This window comes from Globicephala melas, chromosome X (assembly GCF_963455315.2).
Source record: "Globicephala melas chromosome X, mGloMel1.2, whole genome shotgun sequence".
In the NCBI taxonomy this organism is placed as follows: Eukaryota; Metazoa; Chordata; class Mammalia; order Artiodactyla; family Delphinidae; genus Globicephala; species Globicephala melas.
Genome location: NC_083335.1, coordinates 37329720 through 37348926, shown reverse-complemented (window position 1 = coordinate 37348926; position 19207 = coordinate 37329720). Strand labels below are relative to the sequence as shown.

Sequence of the window (19207 nt, the reverse complement as noted above, 5' to 3'; positions counted from 1 at the left end):
TTTATTATGCTTTGCAGATATTGCAGTTTTTTCCCTCAAATTTAAGGTTTCTAGCAACCTTGCACTGTCAGATGATGGCTAGCATTTTTTACCAAGAAAGTATTTTTAAGTTATGTACATTGTTTTTTTAGACAAAATGCTACTGCACACTTAATAGACTACAGTATAGTACAAACATAACTTTTACATGTGCTAGGAAACCAAAATATTCATGTGACTTGCTTCACTGGGATATTCACTTTATTGCAGTGGTCTGGAACCGAATCTGTAATATCTCTGAGATATGCCTGTATTATTTCTCCCTTTGGCTTAGGATACTGAAATCATGTATTAAGATGCAAACAATAGTTAAAAGAATATATCACCTACTAGTTAATTATGAATTAGTAATGCATTAGCATAATATAGCATAATAGCATAATATCTTGCAGTCTCTTAGTCCTAAAGGAATAGGGCATAATGCAAGTACGAGTGTTCTGATCAGAATACCAATATATTAATAATTAACATAATTATAACTTGGACTAGAAATACTATTTTCAGCAAAGGGAAAGTAAATTTTGATGGCGTGAGTAGGAAGTGCCAAGACTGAGGAAAAGTGAGGACAAAGGTATAAAGTGGCCGTGCACTGTCAAAGGAGGAGAGGAAGCACAGAAGGGAAAGTAGAGAAAAATTAAAAACATGTTTTCCTTAGTTCTCTTCCCTTCCTCCCATGTGCTTGGCCAAGCACATACTTCTCATGTGCTGTAGAGAAATCAAAGCGCTATACCTAAACAAGAGAGGGGATAAGTAGTCACTAATGAACTTATGCTACAACTGAGTAATTATCCAGATGAAACTACTTACTGGGAAAAGTGATAAAAGCCTGCCCCCTCATTCGTCCAGTCATCATTCGGAATTGAATTGGAGGTCCTTTCTTCTCCTGGAACCGAGCGAATAATGAGACAAGATCTCTTTCGGTCACCCGAGGGCTAAGGTTCTTCAGGTATAACACCTAATATAAACCAAGGATCACCAGAAATAACACATTAGGGAGGTAAGGCAACTATTTAATTGTGGTAGGAATTAGTTAGTTTCAGATAAAGATGGTGGATTGAACACATGCATCTAATTTCAATCCCTCCAGAAAACTCTCCAAAAACTATAGAGACTTTTTTTTTTAATACAAACTGACAAGGTAAGGAAGAACAAGGAAAGGAGACAATAGCAACAATATTCTGGAAGCTGGAAAATAACTGAACGAGTGTACTCAAGAAAGCTGAATCTTAAACCAGCAGTGGGGAAAGCCAGGAACTAACCCAATCTACACCTAAGAATCCTCAAACATTTTAGGAACTGATATATTCAGGTGTCTCTGGAAATGGATGTAAAGAGCTGGGGTTAAGATAAGGTGGGTAGGTTGAAAACTCTTTAAAAATAGATTAGATCTTTAAACACCTCCCCTATAATATGCTACTGGGTAAAGACCACTCCCAATCTTGGTGAATACTGGAGGTTCATTCTCTGAACACAGGGAGAGCTAGATACAGTTGAGGATGAGAATACTGTTCCTAAAAACTAGGAGATTAAGAGAAATAATGCATTCTGAATGATGAGGATACCCCAAACACTTCCTCCCATTAGGCTCCCACAATGCTGGTGGTACCCTCCCATGCAAGAGTTCTGAAGTCTTCTCTGGGGAATCTGATTACCCCAAGAAGAAAGATCTAAAAATGCTGATTTTGGATGTGGAATTTCTCCAAGAAATGGACAAGCCAGATGACTTTAAGTGAAGCTCAAAGTCAATAAGGATCACTCATTTGCTCAGAGCTTCCAATCTGTTTTTGGCCCCTACTCATAAATATGAGCACAGATTATCAGGCATCTGAGAAAAGCCTCTAATGTGAAAGAGAACAGAGCAAACAAAGAAATGAAAGCAAATGGGAGAAAACAGAAACTATGCAAGGACGAAAAAAAAAAAAACACTTCAAAAAGCCATCACTAATACCCTCAGAGAAATAAGAGAAAATATTCTATCTATTATGAATGGGATGCTATTAAAAAAAGAAATATTCAAGAAAACAAAAAAGAGCTCTTAAGTGTGACTGAACTTAGTTCTTATCGGCTTAAAATAGATTGTTATAAGATGTTTTGGGTAAGTTCCATTGTAATTATAAAGAAAATACCTATAGAGGATACACAAAAGAAAATGAGAAAGGAAAAAAGCACTTCACTACCAAAAATTCACTGAAATACAAAGGAGGACCTCAAGAAAGAAAAAGAGCAACAAAAGAGCTACAATACAGAAAACAACGAATAAATGGCAATAGTAAGTCCTCCCTATCAATAATTACTTTACCTATAAATGGATTAAACTCCCTAATCAAAGACATAGAGTGGCTGAACAAAGAAAAACCAAGATCTGACTATGTGCTGTCTGCAAGAAACTCACTTTAGATTTAAGGCCATACATAGGCTGAAAATGAAAGGATAGAAAAATAAATTCCATGCAAGTTGTAACCAAAAAAGAGCAGGGTTGGCCATGCTTATATAAGATAAAATAGACTTTAAGTAAAAAACTTTCAAAGGAAACAAAAAAGGATATTATATAACGATAAAAAGGTCAATTTCACCAGGAAGATATAACTACTATAAATATATATACGTCCAACATCAGAGCACCTAAATATATGAAGCAAACATTGAGAAAACTGAAGGAAGAAACAGAAAGCAACACAATATTACTAGGAGATCTCAATACCTCACTTTCAATAGCAGAAGAAAAACTAGAAAATTCACAAATTTGTGGAAACTAAACAAAAATACTCTAGAACAACTAATGGGTCAAAGAAGAAATCAAAAGGGAAATTAGAAAATACCTTGAGACAAATGAATATGAAACCATAATATACCAAAATTTATTGGACGCAGCAAGATCAATGCTAAGAGGGAATTTTATAGCATTAAGTGCCTAAATTAAAAGAGGAGAAAGCTCTCAAACAACTTAACTCTATACTTCAAGGAACTAGAAAAAACAGAATAAACTAAGCTCAAAGTTATCAGAGGGAAATAATAAAGATTAGAACAGAAATAAATGAAATAGAGATTAGAAAAATCATAGAAAAAAATCAACCAAACTAAGAGCTGTTTTTTAAAAAGATCAACAAAATTGACTACCTTTAGTTAGGCTAAGAAAAAAAAGAAGACTCAAATAAAATTAGCTGTGAAAGAGGAGTCACTACAATGGATGCCACAGAAATAAAAAAGAATTATGAGAGACTACTCTGATAATTATATGCCAACAAATTGGATAACCTAGAAAAAAGGATAAATTCCTAGAAACATAAAACCTACCAAGACAAAATCATGAAGAAATAGAAAATCTGAATAGATATATAACTAGCAATAAAATTGATTCAGTAATCAACAAAGAAAAGCTCAGGACCAGATGGCTTCACAGGTGAATTCTACCTAACATTTAAAGAAGAATTAATACCAATCCTCCTCAAACACTTTCAAAAAACTGAAGAGGAGGAAACACTCCCAAACTAATTTTATGAGGCTATCATTACCCTGACCAAAAGCAGAAAAAGACATTACAAGAAAAGAAAACTACAGGCCAATATCCCTGATGAATACAGATGCAAAAATCCTTAACAGAAAACTAGTAAACTGAATTCAAAAGCACATTTAAAGGATCACACATCATGACCAAATGGGATTTATCCCTGTGATGCAAGGATGGTTCAACATATGAAAATCAGTCAATAAGATACAACACATTAACAGAATGAAGGATAAAAATCACAAATCATCTCAAAAGACATCAATGGACAGATATTCCAGACAGAAAATCAATAAGGCAACAAAATGACACAACAGAACAGACAGACTTAATTGATATTTTCAGGACATTGCATCCAAAAAAAAACAAAAACAAAAACCACCAAATCAAACAAAACAACAACAACCAGAATACACATTCTTTTCAAGTGCACACTGGAACATTCTCTAGGACAGACCACATACTAGGATACAAAACAAGCCTCAACAAATTTAAGAGGCCAGGGATTATTTCAAGCATCTTTTCTGACCACAACAGCATGAAACTAGAAATCAACCACAGAAAGAGAAACGAGAAAAAAAATGATTACATGGACATGAAACATGCTACTAAAAAAGCAATAGGTCAAAAACAATGAAATCGAAGAGGAAGTTAAAAAATACCTTGAGACAAAAGACAATGAAAACACAACCATACAAAATCTATGGAATGCAGCAAAAGCAGTCCAAAGAGGGAACTTCGTAGTGATAAATCCCTTCCTCAAAAACAAGAAAAATCTCAAATAAACAACCTAACCTACCACCTAAAAGAATTAGAAAAAGAAGAACAAACAAAACCTAAAGTCAGCAGAAGGAAGGAAATAATAAAGATCAGGGAGGAAATAAATAAAATAGGTATCAAAAAACAAGAGAAAAAATCAATAAGCCAAGAGCTGTTTTTTTGAAAATGTAAACAAAACTGACAAACCTCTGGTCAGGCTCAATGAGAAAAGAGAGAGAACCCAAATAAATGAGGAGAAATCACAACTGATACTGCAGAAATACAAAAAAACCATAAGAGAATACTATAAACAATTATATGCCAACAGATTGGACAACCTAGAAGAAACGGACAAGTTTCTAGAAACTTGTCCACCAAACCTGAATCAAAAATAAATAGATAGTTTGAACAGACAAATCACTAGAAGTGAAATAGAATCTGTAATTTAAAAAAACTCTCTGCAAAAAAAAAGTCCAGGACTGGTTGTCTTCACTGGGGAATTCTACCAAACATACAAAGAAGAACTTATATCAATCCTTCTCAAACTCTTCCAAAAGACTGAAGAGTAGGGAACACTACCAAAGTCATTCTATGAAGACACCATCATCCTGATACCAAATCCAGACAAAGACACTACCATAAAAGAAAATTACAGGCCAGTATCTTTGATGAACATAGATGCAAAAAATTCTCAACAAAATATTAGCAAACCAAATCCAACAACACATAAAAAGGATCATACACCATGATCAAGTTGGATTCATCTCAGGGTCACAAGGATGGTTCAACATATGCAAATTAATCAATGTGATACACCACATCAACAAAAGAAAAGACAAAAAACACACGATCATCTCAACAGATGCAGAAAAAGCATTTGATAAAATTCAACATCCATTCATGATAAAAACTCTTATCAAAGTGGGTACAGAGCGAACATATCTCAACATAAGAAAAGCTATTTATGACAAACCCACAGTCAACATAATACTTAACAGTGAAAAGCCTTCCTACTAAAATCTGGAACAAGACAATGATGACCACTTTCACCACTTCTATTCAACATAGGACTGCAAGTCCTAGCCACAGAAATCAGACAGTAAAAAGAAACAAAAGGTATCAAAATTGGAAGGGAAGAGGTAAAATTGTCATTATATGCAGATGACATTATACTATATATAGAAAACCCTAAAGACTCCATACAAGAACTACTAGAACTGATAAGCAAATTCAGCAAGGTAACAGGATACAAGATTAACATATAGAAATCTGTTGAATTTCTTTATACTAACAATGAAATATCAGAAAGGGAAAGTTTAAAAAAATCCCTTTAAAAATTACATCATCAACATCACTAATCATTAGAGAAATGCAAATCAAAACTACAATGACGTATCACCTCACACCAGTCAGAATGGCCATCATCAAAAAATCTACAAACAATAAATGCTGGAGAGGGTGTGGAGAAAAGGGAACACTCTTGCACTGTTGGTGGGAATGTAAACTGATACAGCCACTAGGGAGAACAGTATGGAGGTTCCTTAAAAAAGTAAAAACAGAACTGCTGTATGACCCAGCAATCCCATTACTGAGCATATACCCTGAGAAAACCATAATTCAAAAAGAGTCATGTACTACAATGTTCACTGCAGCACTATTTACAATAGCCAGGACATGGAAGCAATCTAAGTGTCCATCAACAGATGAATGGATAAAGAAGATGTGGCACATATACACAATGGAATATTAGCCATAAAAAGAAACTAAATTGAGCTATTTGTAGTGAGGTGGATGGACCTAGAGTCTGTCATACAGAGTGAAGTAAGTCAGAAAGAGAAAAACAAATACCGTATGCTAACACATATATATGGAATCTAAAAAAAAAAGGTTCTGATGAATCTAGGGGCAGGACAGGAATAAAGACACAGATGTAGAGAATGGACTTGAGGACACAGGGAGGGGGATGGGTAAGCTGGGATGAAGTGAAAGAGTGGCATGGACATAAATACACTACCAAATGTAAAACAGATAGCTAGTGGGAAGCAGCTGCATAGCACAGGGAGATCAGCTCGGTGCTTTGTGACCACCAGAGGGGTGAGATAGGGAGGGTGGGAGGGAGACGCAAGAGGGAGGGGATATGGGGATATATGTATACACATAGCTGATTCACTTTGTTATACAGCAGAAACTAACACAGCATTGTAAAGCAATTATACTCCAATAAAGATGTTTTAAAGAAAAAAAAAGACGAGTCAGCAGTTTCTTCTTATGGATCTCATAAAGGGGACACAGTGGCCTTAACAACATCCTGACAGTGGTTATGACCATGAGACATAGAAAGTTAGTAGAATTACATGTTAGTTAATAAACAGTTCCTTTGTAAAAAAAAAAAAAAAAAAGGATAAAGCTACAGATAAACAAGGTCCTACTGTATAGCAAATATCCTATCCCACTGTATTTGATATCCTGTGATAAACCATAATGGAAAAGAGTATGAAAAAGGATGTGTGTGTGTATGTATATATATATATATATGTCACTTTGCTGTACAGCAGTATTTAACACAACATTGTAACTCACTTCAATAAAAAATAAATAAATAAAAATTGCATCAAAAAAATCAAATACTTAGGAATAAACCTGACCAAGTAGATGAAACACTTATATGCTGAGATCTATAAAACACTGATAAAGGAAACAGAAGATGATTTCAAGAAATGTAAAGATATACCACGCTCTTGGATTGGAAGAATTAATATTGTTAAAATGGCCATACTACCTCAAGCAATCTACAGATTTAATGTGATCCCTATCAAATTACCCATGCCATTTTCCACAGACTAGAACAAATAATTCTAAAATTTATAAGAAACTATAAAAGACCCAGAATTGACAAAGCAATCCTGAGGAAAAAGAACAAAGCAGGAGGCATAACCCTCCCGGACTTCAGACAATTACAAAGCTACAGTAATCAAAACTGCGTGGTACTGGCACAAAAACAGACATATAGATTAATGTAACAGAACAGAGAGCCCAGAAATAAACACACACATCTACAATCAATTAATCTTTGACAAAGGAGGCAAGAATATACCATGGAGAAAAGACAGTCTCTTCAGCAAGTGGTGTTGGGAAAGCTGGACAACTGCATGTAAATCAATAAAGTTAGAAAACTGCCTCATGCCATACACAAAAATAAACTCAAAATGGCTTAAAGACTTACATATAAGACAGGATACCATAAAACACCTAAAAGAGAACACAGGCAAAAGATTCTCTGACATAAATCATACCAATGTTTTCTTAGGTCAGTCTCCCAAGGCAATAGAAATAAAAGCAAAAATAAACAAATGGGACCTAATCAAACTTATCAGCTTTCACACAGCAAAGGAAACCATGAACAAAACTAAAAGACAACCTACGTACTGGGAGAAAATATTTGCAAATGATGCAATTGACAAGGGCTTCTTTTCAAAATATACACACAGCTCATAAAACTCAATAACAAAAAAACAAACAACCTAATCAAAAATAGGAAGACCTAAATAGACATTTCACCAAAGAAGACATACAGATGACCAATAAGCACATGAAAAGATGCTCAACATCGCTAATTATTGGAGAAATGCAAATCAAAACTAAAATGATGTATCACTTCACACCAGTTGGGATGGCCATCATCAAAAAGTCTACAAATAATAAATGCTGGAGAGGGTGTGGAGAAAAGGAAACCCTCTTACTCTGTTGGTGGGAATGTATGTTGGTGTAACCATTATGGAGAACAGTATGGAGGTTCCTTAAAAAACTAAAAACAGAGTTGCCATATGATCGGGCAATCCCATTCCAGGGCATATATCTGGAGAAAACTCTAATTTAAAAAGATACACGCACCTCAGTGTTCATAACAGCACTATTTACAATAGCCAAGAAATGGAAGCAACCTAAATATACGTCAACAGATTAATGGAAAAAGATGTGGTATATATATACAATGGAATACTACCTAGCCACAAAACAGAATGAAATAATGACATTTGCTGCAACATGGACGGACCTAGAGATTGTCATACTAAGTGAAGAAAGTCAGACAAAGACAAATATCATATGACATCACTTATATGTGGAATCTAAAATATGATAAAAATGAACTTATTTACAGAACAGAAATAGACTCACAGACATAGAAAACAAACTTATGGTTACCAAAGAGGAAAGGCAGGGAGGAGGGATAAACTAGGAGTTTGGGATTAGCAGATAGAAGCTACTATATATAAAACAGATAAACAACAAGATCCTACTCTATAGCACAGGGAACTATATTCAATAACTTGTAATAAACTATAATGAAAATAATCTGAAAAATTATATACAGTAAGTCCCCTACATATGAACGAGTTCCATTTCTAGAGTGTGTTCTAAGTCCAATTTGTTCATAAGTCTGACAAAGTTAGCCTAGGTACCCAACTAACACAATTGGCTATTTAGTACTGTACTGTAATAAGTTTATAATACTTTTCACACAAATAATACATAAAAAACAAACACAAAAAATTAAGAAAACATTTTATACCTTACAGTACAGTACCTTGAAAAGTACAGTAGTACAGTACAACAGCTGGCATACAGAGGCTGGCATCCAGTGAACAGGCAAGAAGAGTTACTGACTGGAGGAGGGAGAGGAGGTGGGAGATGGTAGAGCTGAAGGACCATCAGCAACAGGAGATGGAGGGCAAGCTGCAATTTCACTCACGCCTGACGTTGATGGCACAGGTTCTGGTTCCTTGCTGGACTCAATTCTATCTACCCTCTTAAAAAAAATGATCTAGTGATGTCTGGGTAGTAGCTCTTTTCTTCTCATCATAGATGACACGGTAGCACTGGATTGCATTCTGAACGGCTGCAGCAACCTTTGTGTACCTTTCTACGTTTGGGTCCTATGCCTCAAAAACTAACAATGCCTCCTTAAATAAAGAAAATCCCCTTGCCATTTCCTGCATCGTGAATCTTTTCGGTTCTTCAGTTACTTCTTCCTCTTGTCTCTCTTCGTCCTTTCTCTGGGCCTCCAATTCCACCAGGTCTTCATTAGTAAGCTCCTCATGCTGCACAGCAAGGAGTTCAATGAAGTCGTCCTCTTGCAGATCTAGCTCCATCCAGCTGCTCGTTGAGGGTCACTACATTGCTGAAGGCCTCTTTGGACTCCTCATCCACCTTCTCAAATCCACGAAAACCGTGAACAAACTGTGGGCCAAGGTTCTTCCAAACCCCATTCATGGTGACGGCCATAACCTCACGCCAAGCAGAGTCAATGTTTCTTTGTGGCCTTGTAGATGTCATGGTCCTTCCAAAATTGTCGCCAAGTTGTTCCTGATTTGTCACTCACCTTTACTGCCTGATGAAAAGTGTGATGTAAATAATATTTCTTGTACGTTGCTATAACTCCCTGGTTCATAGGTTCGATGAGCGATGTAGTATTCAGTGGCATATGCACTACTGTACTTTGATGTTGGGATGAAAGTCGTCCATGAATGGGGGTTGGCTTGGAGCATTGTTGAGCAGCAAAAGAATGTTGAATGGAACATCCTCCTCCAAGCAATATTTCTCTACCTCCGGGATAAATTGGTGGAAAAACCAGTCCTGGAAAATGGCTGTGCAACCCAGGTTTTGGGGTTACTCTTCCACACAATAGGAAGAGAGCCCTTGGCTATGTTTTAAGGGCTCTTGGGTTCTCTGAATGATAAACTAAGCGAGGCTTCGGCTTCATATTGCTGGAAGCACTGCCACCAAACAACAGAGATAGCCTATCCTTTGCTGCTTTATAGCCTGGCATCAACTTTTCCTCCTTACTGATGTAACTTCGGTCTGGCTTCCTCTTCCAGTACAGTCCTGACTCATCCACATTAAAAACCTGCTCGGGTAAATACATACCTTTATCGATAATTTCTCGAAACATTTCAGGAAATTCCCGGGCAGCTACTGTTATCTGCACTCATTGCCTCGCCACTTACTTTTATGTTGTGAAGGTTGGCTCTAGCCTTGAACTGATGAAACCAGCCATGGCTGGCATTAAAAGATGCGCCCTTGGATTCTTCACCGTGTTTCTTCTTCAAGTCTTCATAAAGGCTTTTAGCTTTCTCTTAAATCAGCATTAAGTTGAGTGGGACTCGACGCAGATGCTGATCCTGCATCCACACACTGAGAAGTTTCTCCATCTCCTCCATCACTTTTCCACACTTCTTTGATACTATTGTTGACATCATTGGCACAGGAGACTTCACGTTACATGATCTTGTCCGTGTTCTCCAAAATCATGCTGATGGTTGAAAGATTCATGTTATAAGAACGAGTGACATCTACCATTGTTTTGCCTCACTCCACTCTCTCAAGTTATTTTCACTTTTGTTTCCATTGTTATCACTTGGCACTTCTTAGCAGTACCAGCTACATCACCACTGCTTTTATGCTTGCTTCCGGACATCCTGGGCTTAAAATAAAGATACTGTACTACTGTACTCTATACACTACTGTAAAGTACACAAAAACATAATCACTTGTAGAGGATGCATGCATGTGACAATGTACGCCAGACATGTGAACTAACTTACATGACTGGACATGTGAACACACGTTTGCATCTCTGAAAGTTCACAACTTGAAGGTTTGTATGTAGGGGACTAACTGTATACGTGTGTGTGTGTGTGTGTGTGTGTGTGTATAAAAAACTGAATCACTTTGCTGTACACCAGAAACTAACACAACATTGTAAATTATACTTCAGTAAAAAAAAAACAAACATTTAAAAAAAATTGAAAGACACAAATAAATGGAAAGACATTGCATATTCATGGATTAGAAATATTAATATTGTTGAAATGTACATACTATTCATAGTGATCTACAGATTCAATGCAATTGTTATCAAAATCCCAGTGACAGGGACTTCTCTGGTGGTGCAGTGGCTAATAATCCGCCCGCCAATGCAAGGGACACGGGTTCGATCACTGGTCTGGGAAGATCCCACATGTTGCGGAGTGACAAGCCTGTGTGCCTCAACTACTGAGCCTGCACTCTAGAGCCCTTGCACCACAACTACTGAAGCCCGAGCACCTAGAGCCCATGCTCTGCAACAAGAGAAGCCACCACAATGAGAAGCCTGCACACCACAACAAAGAGTAGCCCCTGCTCGCCACGACTAGAGAAAGCCCGTGCGCAGCAAAGAAGACCCAACACAGCCAAAAAAAAAACCAATTACAAATTTTATGGAAATAAAAGAAGTCCTAAAATTCATATGGAACCACAAGAGACCCCAAATCAACAGAGCAATCTTGAGGAAGAAGAACAAAGTAGGATGTGTCACATATCCTGATTTCAAACTACAGTAATCAAAACAGTAAGGTACTAGCATAAAAATAAACAGACATATTGACCAATGGAATAGAATAGAGGGCCTAGAAATAAACCACACATTTATCATAAACTGATCTTAGACAAGGAGGGCAAGAATACACAATGGGGAAAAGATAGCCTTTTTAATAAATGGTGTTTGGAAAACTGGATATCCAGTACAAAAGAATGAAATTAGATGCTTCTCTTATACCCTATACAAAACCCAACTCAAAAGGAAGTAAAGACTTAAAAATAAGACATGAAACTCTAAAACTCCTAGAAGAAAACAGAAAAATCTTGACCCTGGCCTTGGCAATAATTTCTTAGATATGCTGTAAAAAAGCACAAGCAACAAAAGCAAAAACAGACAAGTTTCATTACATCAATTCAAACCAATATGCACAGCAAAAGAAACAATCAGCAAAGTTAAAAAGCAACCTACAGAATGGGAGAAAGTATTTTCAAATCATATATCTAATGAAGGGTTAATATCTAAAATATATAAGGGATCCCTGAAACTCAAAAGCAAAAAAAAAAAAAAAAAAAAGATGTGTTGGTAAGGATGTGGAAAAATTTTAACCCTTGTACACTGTTGGTGGAAATGTAAATTTGTACAACCACAATGGAAAACAGTTGGAAGATCATTAAAAAATCAAAAATAGAACCCACATAATCCAGCAATCCCAATTCTGGCTATATATCTAAAAGAACTGGAATCAGAATCTGGAAGAAATATCTGCATTCCCATGTTCACTGCACCATTGTTCACAATAGCAAAGACATGGAAACAACCTAAATGTCTATTGACAGATGAATGGATAAAAAGAAAATGTGGTGTACAAATACAACAAGGTATTACCCAGCCTTAAAAACGAATAAAATCTTGTCATTTGCTACAACGTAGGTGAACTTGGAAGACATGCTAAATGAAATAAACCAGAAACAGAAGAACAAATACTACATGACCCACATATATCATGAATCTAAAATAGTCAAACTCATAGAAGCAGAGAATAGAATCGTGTTTACCAGGGGCTAGGAGGAAGGGTAATTGAGGAGGTGTTCATCAAAGGGTATATAGTTTCACTTATACAAGATGAGTAAGTCCTACAGATCTATTGTACAGCAGAGTATATATAGTTAACAATACTGTATTGGATACTTAAAAATTTGTTAAAAGGATAGATCTTATGTTAAATATTCTTATCAAAAGAAAAAATGGAGGGAGGAAATTCCTGGAGGTGATGGTTAAGTTTAGGGCATTGTACTGGTGATGGTTTCATGTTGTATATTTATCTTCAAACCCACCAAGATGCATACATTAAATATGTAGAGCTTTTTTTGTATGTCAAACATACTTCAATTGAAGAAAAACTTAACCAAGGAAGTGAAGGACTTGTACATTGAAAATCACAAAACATTGCTCAAAGAAATTAAAGACAACACAAATAAACTCAAAGATGTGCCATGTTCATGGACTAGAAGACAATATTATTAAAATGTCCACACTATCCAAAGTGGTCTACAGATTTAATGCAATTCGTATCAAAATCCCAATGTTATTTTTTGTAGAAATAGAAAAACAATCCTAAAATTCATAAGGAACCAGAAGAGACCCCCAAATAGCCAGAGCAATCTTGAGAAGTAAGAACAAAACTGGGGAGGCCTCACACTTCTTAATTTCAAAATATATTACGAATCTACAATAATCAAAACAGTATGATACTGGCATAAAGACAGACATGTAGACTAATGGAACAGAATAGAGAGCCCAGAAATAAACCCACACATATACAGTCAACTGATTAATAAGCGGGGCAAGAATACACAATGGGGAAAGGATAGTCCCTTCAACCAATGGCGTTGGGAAAGTTGATATCCACATGCAAAAGTATAAAACTGGCCTCTTATTTATATCATACACGAAAATCAACTCAAAGTGGATTAAAGATTTAAACATAAGACCTGAAACTCTAAAACTTCCAGAAGACAATATAGGGGAAAATCCTCATGACACTGGCCTTGGCAATGATTTCTTAGGTATTACAGCAGAAACACAGGCAACAAAAGCAAAAATAAAGTGGGACTACATCACTAAAACACTTCTGCACAGCAAAGGAAACAGTCAGTAAAGTGAAAAGGCAACCTACGGAATGGGAGAAATATTTGGAAACCATATATCTGATTAGAGGTTAATATCTAAAATATATAAGGAATTACCACAACTCACAGCAAAAGACAACTTGAAAAAAATGGGCAAAAGACCTAAATAGGCATTTCTTCAAAGAACACATTCAGAAAATAAATGTTGATGAGAATGTGGATAAATTGGAACCCTTGTGCACTTTTGGTATGAATGGAAAATGGTGCAGTTCCTACAGAGAACAGTATGGAGGTTCCTCAAAAAATTAAAAATAGAACTACCATATGATCCAAGAATCCCAGTTCTGGTTACTTATCCAAATAATTAAAATCAGAATCTTGAAGAGATATCAGAACTCACATGTTTACTGCAGCACTATTCACAACAGCCAAGAGGTGGAAGCAACCTAAATGTCCACCACAGATGAATGAATAAAAAAGTGTGGTATATACATACAGTGGAATATGATTTAGCTAGAAAAAAGGAAGGAAATCTTGTCATATGCTACAACATGGATGAAATTCGAGGGCACTATGCTAAGTGAAATAAGCCAGTCACAGAAGAACAAATACTGCAAAATTTCACTTATATATGGTATCTACAGTAGTCAAAGTCATTGAAGCAGAAAGTAGAATGGTAGTTTCCAGGGCCTGGGAGGATCAGGAAATAGGGAGTTGCTGTTCAGTGGGTATAAATTTCAGTCATGCAAGATGAAAAGTTCTAGAGATCTGTACAACACTGTGCCTACAGTTTACAATACTGTAATGTACACTTGAAATTTTGTTAAAGGTAGATCTCAGGTTATGTGCATTTTATTGCACTGGAGGAGAAAAAAAGAGACACATTGGCTAGCATAAGTTATATGCTCTATAGCTTAAAAAAAACTTGAGAAAAATTCAGACAGGAGCAGCAAAAGCAAAGAGCTAGAAAACAGAGCCTGCTTAAATGACTTACCATTGAAACATATGAGTAAATATATTAAACATTGCAATAAGCAGTAGACTCTTTATGTCTCAAAGCCTTTGAAGCTGGATGTTCACATATTTAGCATTTAACCACACTCATATCTTAAAGGCAAGGGCATAGAATAACTGACTTGTGATTCACTTAAGTAATTTCAGGTGATGCAGAGTTTTGGCTCTGAAATACTCATTATGAAAGCATCACCAAATTAAATAATCAGAGAAAGGGAGAGGTATGTGAAAAATACTGCAAGTTTCTCACCAAGTAGGAAAGATCCATACTAAGATTATTCCCTTTGATATGAACATTTTTTAAAAAATCAAGAGGACTTCTGGTCAAGGTGGCTCGGTCACTTCTTGCTTGGATGCATCTTCTCTGTTCCAAAAATATACACACATACATGCATACATACATACATACACATGGGTATGTATGTATGTATATGTCCACAACATATATATATATGTATATATTCATATATACAAAGATACACACAAAGATACAGCTAGGCCCAAAAACAAGATAAATATTTCTGTGAAAGAGAAAAACAGAAACTCCAAGTGATAACAGGAGATGAAGCTCTTCCTGGTATCCCTCTGCAACAAACAGTGTTGTTTTGTATTTTTTGAACTTTATATATATGGTATTATACTGTATGCATTTTCTGCAGCTACCTGTTTAAATTTTTTAAAAATACTTCATTTTTTAGAACAGTTTTAGAATTATAGAAAAACTGAGTAGTACAAAGAGTTCCCATACACCCCACACCCAATATCTCCTATAATTAACATCTTACATTACTATGGTACGTTTCTTTAAATAAATTAATTAATATTGATACATTATTATTAACTAAATTCCATAGTTTATGTAGATTTCCTTAGTTTTTCCCTAATGTCCTTTTTCTGTTCCAGGATCCCATCCAGGATATCATAGTACATTTAGTTTTCATATGTCTTTAGTCTCCTTTTGGCTGTGGCAGTTTCTCAGGCTTTTCTTGTTTTTAAAGATCTTGACATTTTTGAGGAGTACTGGTTGGGTATTTTGTAGGATGCTCCACTACTAGAATTTTTTTTTAATTTATTTTTTGGCTGTGCTGTGTCTTCATTGCTGCACGTGGGCTTTCTCTAGTTGTGGTGAGGGGGAGGCTATTCTTCGTTGTGGTGCATGGGCTTCTCATTGTGGTGGCTTCTCTCGTTGCAAAGCAGAGGCTCTAGGCATGCGGGCTTCAGTAGTTGCAGCACTTAGGCTCAGTAGTTGTGGCACGCAGGCCCTAGAGCATGCAGGCTTCAGTAGTTGCAGCACATGGGCTCAGTAGTTGTGGCGCATGAGCTCTACAGAGCGCGGGCTTCAGTAGTTGTGGCATGTGGGCTCAGTGGTTGCAGCTTGCGGGCTCTAGAGCGTGGGCTCAGTAGTTGTGGCGCACGGGCTTAGTTGCTCCGCGGTACGTGGGATCTTCCTGGACCAGGGATCAAACCAGTGTTCCCTGTATTGGCAGGTGGATTCTTAACTGCTGGACCACCAGGGAAGTCCCCACTACTAGAATTTTTCTGACGTTTTCCTATGGTTATATTGTGGTTATGGATTACTAGGAGGAAGACTACAGAGAAAAAGTACAATTTTTATCACATCATATCAAACACACATACTATCAACATGATTTATGATTGATCTTCGCTTCAATCAACTGAGGCAGTGTTTGCTGGGTTTCTACACTGCAACATTACTTTTTTTTTTCTTCTGTATTTCCATACTGTACTCTTTGGAAAGAAGTCACTAAGAGTAGCTCAAAACTAAGAAGTCAGCAGTTATGCTTCCCTTCCTTGAGGTGGAGCATCTACATAAACTATTTAGAATTCTTCTTTATGGGATATTTGTCTCCTCTCCCCCATTTATTGATTCATTCAGTCATTTTATTATCAGTATTGACTCATAGATATTCTATACTTTGGGTTATAATCCAATATTAATTTAGTTTGTTGTACATTCCCTGTTTTTGTTTGTTTGATAAACTATTTTTCTTCCAATTTTAAATGATTGTTCTTCCTGGATACAGAATTCTAGGTGGGTGTTTTTCCTTTCATCACTTTAAATATTTTACTCTACTCTCTTCTTGCTTGCATGGTTTCTGATGAGAAATCCAGTATAATTATTATCTTTGTTCTTCTATAGGTAGAGAGTTTTTCTCTGGCCATTTTCAAGATTTTCTCTTGGTCTTCACAGTTTTCTGTGTTTGAACATGATATGCCTAGGTGTATTTGTTTGGTATTTATCCTACTTTGTGTTCTTTGCTTGGATTCTGAATCTGTGGTCTGGTGTCTGTCATTAATTTTGGGAAATTCTCAGCCATTCTTACTTCAAATATTTCTTCTGCTCCTTTCTTCTTCTGCTATTCCAATAATGTGTATGTTACACCTTTTGAAATTGTCCTTGGATATTCTGTTACTTTTTTTTTTTTTGTGATATGTGGGCCTCTCACTGTTGTGGCCTCTCCCGTTGCAGAGCACAGGCTCCGGACGCGCAGGCTCAGCGGCCATGGCTCACGGGCCCAGCCGCTCCACGGCATGTGGGATCTTCCCGGACCGGGGCACGAACCCGTGTCCCCTGCATTGGCAGGCGGACTCTCAACCACTGTGCCAGCAGGGTAGCCCCGTTACATTTTTAAAGTCTTTTTGTAATCTCTTCATTTCAGTTTGGGAGGATTCTATTGACGTAACTTCAAGCTTACTAATTCTTTCCTTGGCTGTATGCAGTCTGCTCATGAGCCTATCAAAGGCATTATTTCTTTTTCTTTTTTTTGGCCATGCCGCATGGCTTGCGGGAATCTCAGTTCACTGACCAGGGATTGAACCTGGGCCATGGCAATGAAAGCCCAGAATCCCAACCACTAGGCCACCAGGGAACTCCCAAAGGCATCATTTCTGTTATAGTGTTTTTGATTTCTTGCATCTTTCTAGAGTTTCTATCTCTCTGCTTACATTATCCATTTGTTCTTACATGTTGTATACTATTTCTAACAGACTCTTTATCATATTAATTATAGTTATTTTAAATTCCATATATATGATCATTCAAAAACCTACGTTGTATCTCAGTTTGGTTCTGATGCTTCTTGTTTCGTCTCGAGACTGTGGTTTTTCTTTTAGCATGCCTTATCATTTCTTTTTTGCTGAAAACCAGACACAATGCATAACATAATAGAAACTGAGATAAACAAGTCATTAATGTGAGGTTTTATGTTAATCTGGCTAGAAGCTGGGCTGTGTTTAATGTTTACTCTAGCTGTAGGTGTCAGAGGTTTTTCAATTTCCTCTAACGTCCTTGTTTTTGTCTCCCTTGTTTTCTTTGGGTTTCCCTAAAAACGTCTTAGAGTCTGAGTCTTGCAGGTCTTTTGACTGTAATCCACAGTTAACGTACTGAAGCCCTGCTGATGTGGTAGTAAGGTGTGGGGTATGGGAAAACATTCTGCAATCCTATAATTAAGTTTCAGTCTTTTATTGTGCCCATGTACCCAGCCTGTAACCTTCACAAGTATTTCACAGCTTTTATTCTCTTTCTCTTAGATGAGACAGTAAGGCTAGAGGAGCCTGGAGTTGGATAATTTCCCTTCTCCCACACTAGAGAAGGCTTTGGTAAAGTTGTTTTACTTGCTGGATAGCTCCTTGTTAAGTAGAAGATCTGGTTGTATTTCAAGTTGATTACTTTTCCTGTCACCATGCCAGGAGCAGGAGACTTTTTCTTGGCTCTTCACACTGAGAACCCAGTGGAGTTCCTGAAGGTAAAAGTCATGAAAATGTGGGGACCCCCATAGACTGTGGCCCCCAGGTGTTTGTTACTCAAACACTAATCTACACTCTGCTTCCTGCAATTTGTCAAAGTTACCACTTAAGTGTTCCTACCAGTTTATGGCTCTAGTGCTTTCTGCTCCTGATAAGCAGATCTGGGCTGTCACTCTTTGTAATTGCTTGTCTCTCCAGATTTCAGGATTGCAGTTTGCTCTCTGATGTCAAATCCCCGATGGGTCCAAGAAAAGTCATTGATTTTTAGTTCGTTCAGCTGTTCTTCCTGTTCTAAGAGAGCAGTGATGACTTCTAAGCACTTTACATGTTGGCACTGAAACCCAAAGTCTGCAACAAACTTTTTTGATTCAATATTGTTTGAGTTTCATCCATGTTGATACCTGTAGTTCTATTTCATTCATTTTTTCTTCTGTATAGTATTCTATTTTATGAATATACCATGCTTTATCCATTCTCCTGCTTATGAACATGTATGTTGTTCATAAACAATGCTACTATGAGCATCCTTATAACATCTAATGTGCGTGTGTAAGAGTTCCCCTAGGATAGATACCAAGAAGTGGGATTACTGACTTACAGTGTATGAGCATCTTTCATTTTACTAGATATTGCCAC

General features: G+C 36.7%; 1 protein-coding gene across 3 annotated transcripts in view; it reads right to left on the bottom strand.

Moving 5' to 3' along the window:
* RBM41 (RNA binding motif protein 41) overlaps positions 1–19207 on the bottom strand; it is a 70375-nt gene that overhangs the window by 6950 nt on the left and 44218 nt on the right. For all 3 annotated transcript variants that reach the window (XM_030835816.2, XM_060292646.1, XM_030835813.2), the window contains one exon: positions 847–994. In XM_030835816.2, coding sequence (XP_030691676.1) covers positions 847–994 — 148 coding nt within the window. The remainder of the gene's footprint in view (positions 1–846; positions 995–19207) is intronic.